This window comes from Habropoda laboriosa, unplaced genomic scaffold (assembly GCF_001263275.1).
Source record: "Habropoda laboriosa isolate 0110345459 unplaced genomic scaffold, ASM126327v1 scaffold786, whole genome shotgun sequence".
Taxonomy (NCBI): domain Eukaryota; kingdom Metazoa; phylum Arthropoda; class Insecta; order Hymenoptera; family Apidae; genus Habropoda; species Habropoda laboriosa.
In genome coordinates, this window is record NW_017100969.1 from 224,362 (window position 1) to 227,681 (window position 3,320).

The following is a 3,320-nucleotide window of genomic DNA, read 5'->3' on the forward strand; positions in this document are numbered from 1 at the left end:
AAATTACAAATTTTGTTGATAGAATGTACTAGTTTCCTAAAAGAAAATATAAATGATTGATACAATTCTTGATTCATTTTTGACAATGGTTAATTTTATTTATTTTATATATGAAAACATGACATTTGAACTAATGTTTTAGCTTCTGTGTGTTTTACCTGACAAAACAGGTATTAAAACTGTGTTCTAATGTGAGGTTCAAAAATTCAATCAATGATGTTTTGATTAATATAGTATATATTCTAGTTTAATTTACATATTACATTATTTTATTAACTCTAGCAGTTTATAATAAATACAAAATATGAACATTCAGTATGTATTTCGAAAACTTTTACTTTACATATAGTAATTTAAACTGTTTTGTGTGGTGATATTTCTTGTTTTTTTTTGTTCATATTAGTATAATGCAATAATATAGATAACGTCTTATATTCGAGAGACCGAGAGGCATACGAATATGAAACCTAAAAATTTTGTAAGATAAAGAATAACAAATATTATTTATATAAAAATTTTCATTTAATATACTTGTTTTTATAAGTTGAAGTCTGTAATTAAAGTAGAAAGAATTAATATGTGAAAAATGTACCATGTTTTGGAATGATATACAGACATTAATATAAAGCTTACATGTTTATAAAAATGACTGTCTTTTTCACAATAAAGGAACAATATTTGCAATTTCAAAACGGATAAATTAAGTAAAGTTTGAATTAATTTTTAACTTATATCAAGCAGTTTTGTATAATTTTTGTAATTATTTTATTGGCAGTGCTTACTCCACATCATCCTTTAAGCAGTTTCATAGAATTTTTAAGTTGAAAAATGCAAGCAAACATATTGTATTTTATTAATTTATTGACACACAGAATTCTGTTCTGTAAAAAAGGAATATAAATATATCGAATTTATAATTATGAAAGTAATAATGATAGTGATCATAATAGTAATAATTATAATAACAATAACAATAATAATGCTAATGAGAATAATATAACAATAATAATAATAATAGTAGTAGTAGTAGTAGTAGTAGTAATAGTAGTAGCAGTACTAGTACTAATAGTTTCAGCAGTAGCTGTAGTACTTTTAACAGGTAACAATGCAATCCTATGCTGTCCAAGTTTTGTATGAATTTTATTACTCTAAATAACTGCTTAAAAGTTGTTATAGAATGATCGTAAATAATTCCATCAGTCATAGAATGGCAACTTAACTTATTTTTACTTTACTTTACTTTACTTTACTTGACACAAATATTTGGCACATGAATAGTACTTGTATCTCTAGTTCCTTAAAAATAAGGTATTAGAAAATGTATTTTTACATTTTTATGTAGCTCTACATCCTACACTATTAATATGAATAAATCCAAGACGAATATTTCATTCTATTCTAAATTAAAACATCTGTAAATAATCACAGATATGTGCAATAATAAAGATATACAGATATACACAATGAGCAATTGGAACAGGTTATATTTCTTCTTTGGTTATAGATGGAAAAAAGTTGAGAAAATTGAATGGTGTAAGATTTGTTTCCCTACGGCTTCACATTTTGCGTAAGTACAACGGTGCATCTAAAGAAAGCAGATGCAAATTTTTTTATTGGAACTGCTTATTTTTTTTTTACGTAGGTCGACTCTTCAGAACATTACGCGTACAAAAGTATTAGGGTATAATGTTAGAGAAATTAATACTTCCTGAGATATTTTATATGATCAATAAGGCGTACACCTTGTTCAATGTATTCGAACGTTCCGTCATCACTTACATATGGTTTATCAAAAATTCGAAATATCTCACGCAGTATTCATTTTTCTAGCATTATACCATAATACTTTTATACATGGAATGTCCCAAAGAGCCAATGTACGTTTAAAAAAATATGTAGTTGTATTTAAAAGAAAGTGCATCTGCTCTTTTTAAGTGCAGCACTTACGAAAAAAGTGAAGGTATTCAACTTTCTCTTCTACAACTTTTTTCTACCTCTAATCAAACAAAAGACATAACCCATCTTGATTCACCCTGTATATAAAGAAAGTAGAAGAATGTAACATGAAACTTAGTGGTAATTTATCATATAACCAACTCTAATTATATTGTTCATACATTTTGAACGAGAGAATGAGAAACACATACACACGCGCGCGCACACACACACATATACATATGTACCCACACGTGCGCGCGTGTACATATGTGTATACACGTGTATATACATATAAAGTTTTGTTTATGTCTTTTATTTAATGGGTCTTACTTTATATTGGCTCGCGTCTTAAGGGCGAAAATTGCTGAATTAGGAGGGGTAAGATGGGCAAGGTTGGGTCAGTTGGTGTTTTGTTTGTTGGAACGTAGGCGAGCCAAACCTGAACGTTCACCCTCTTCTTCATCTGATGTGCAAGGTGGTGCACCACTAACTGCACCACGCGACGATGTTGCTTGCATTAATTCTTGGTCAGGACCATTTCGATGTTCATATAATAAAATATTTAATGTTTCTTCATAAATTCTTGCCTCTGGAAACTCAACCTATATATTATGAATCAAATGTTTATTTTTCTTTACTTTCTCTTCAAGTTGGATTTAAGTTACTTTGCATAATATGTGTCTAGAATCATAGATGTATATAATCAAATGTAGTGCATGTATATATTAGATATTACCTTTGTGTGCTTCTTGTCAGTTGCATATACAATAGAGTGGCAACAAACTTCAGCAACTTTACGGCCATGACCATAAAATGTCCAACAACAAATTTCACTGGAGCCAATTACATCTTTAATAAATAGTACTCTACGACCAAATCTAAGGGACATTTTGTCGAACAATTCTATGTTTTTTAATAGATTGTCATCTGATGTACTGTAAAGACAAGGCTTTTTATATTTATTTGTTCTTTGTTTCATTGCATACTGCAATTTCTATGAAACAGGTATTACCACCTTGTATATGAATATTTGTTATTGTGCCTATTAACAAGTAGTTTTACTACTGGCTTAGTAGTACTACTAATTAATAATTGTTCTTCTTTTTGAGAAGTTATAAGTGGAATTCTACAAATAGGTTCTGCTTCTCTTTCCTTTCGAAGAAGTGCTTGTTCACAAGATTCAGCTAGTTCAGTGATACAATAATACTTTGCTTCCGCAAGCAATTCTGCCATCTCTTTTGTACTTTCTGGCAATGGGACTGAACCATCTCTTAAGAAATTTAAGATTGTTCCAAAATGTTTTCCACATCTGTCTATTAATATCCACCCTTTGAATGAAATTTATATTGTTAAAGTAAATAAAAATATAATAATTACATATT

At 28.8% G+C, this 3,320-nt stretch overlaps 1 protein-coding gene across 1 annotated transcript in view; it reads right to left on the reverse strand.

Moving 5' to 3' along the window:
* Positions 1 to 2,267: 2,267 nt before the first annotated feature.
* The window catches only part of LOC108577694 (BTB/POZ domain-containing adapter for CUL3-mediated RhoA degradation protein 3), a 1,588-nt gene continuing 535 nt past the window's right edge, over positions 2,268 to 3,320 (reverse strand). The window contains exons 2-4 of the mRNA XM_017940885.1: positions 2,954 to 3,266; positions 2,675 to 2,873; positions 2,268 to 2,540 (exon numbers count right to left, since the gene is read on the reverse strand). Coding sequence (XP_017796374.1) covers positions 2,337 to 2,540; positions 2,675 to 2,873; positions 2,954 to 3,266 — 716 coding nt within the window. The 3' untranslated portion in view covers positions 2,268 to 2,336. The remainder of the gene's footprint in view (positions 2,541 to 2,674; positions 2,874 to 2,953; positions 3,267 to 3,320) is intronic.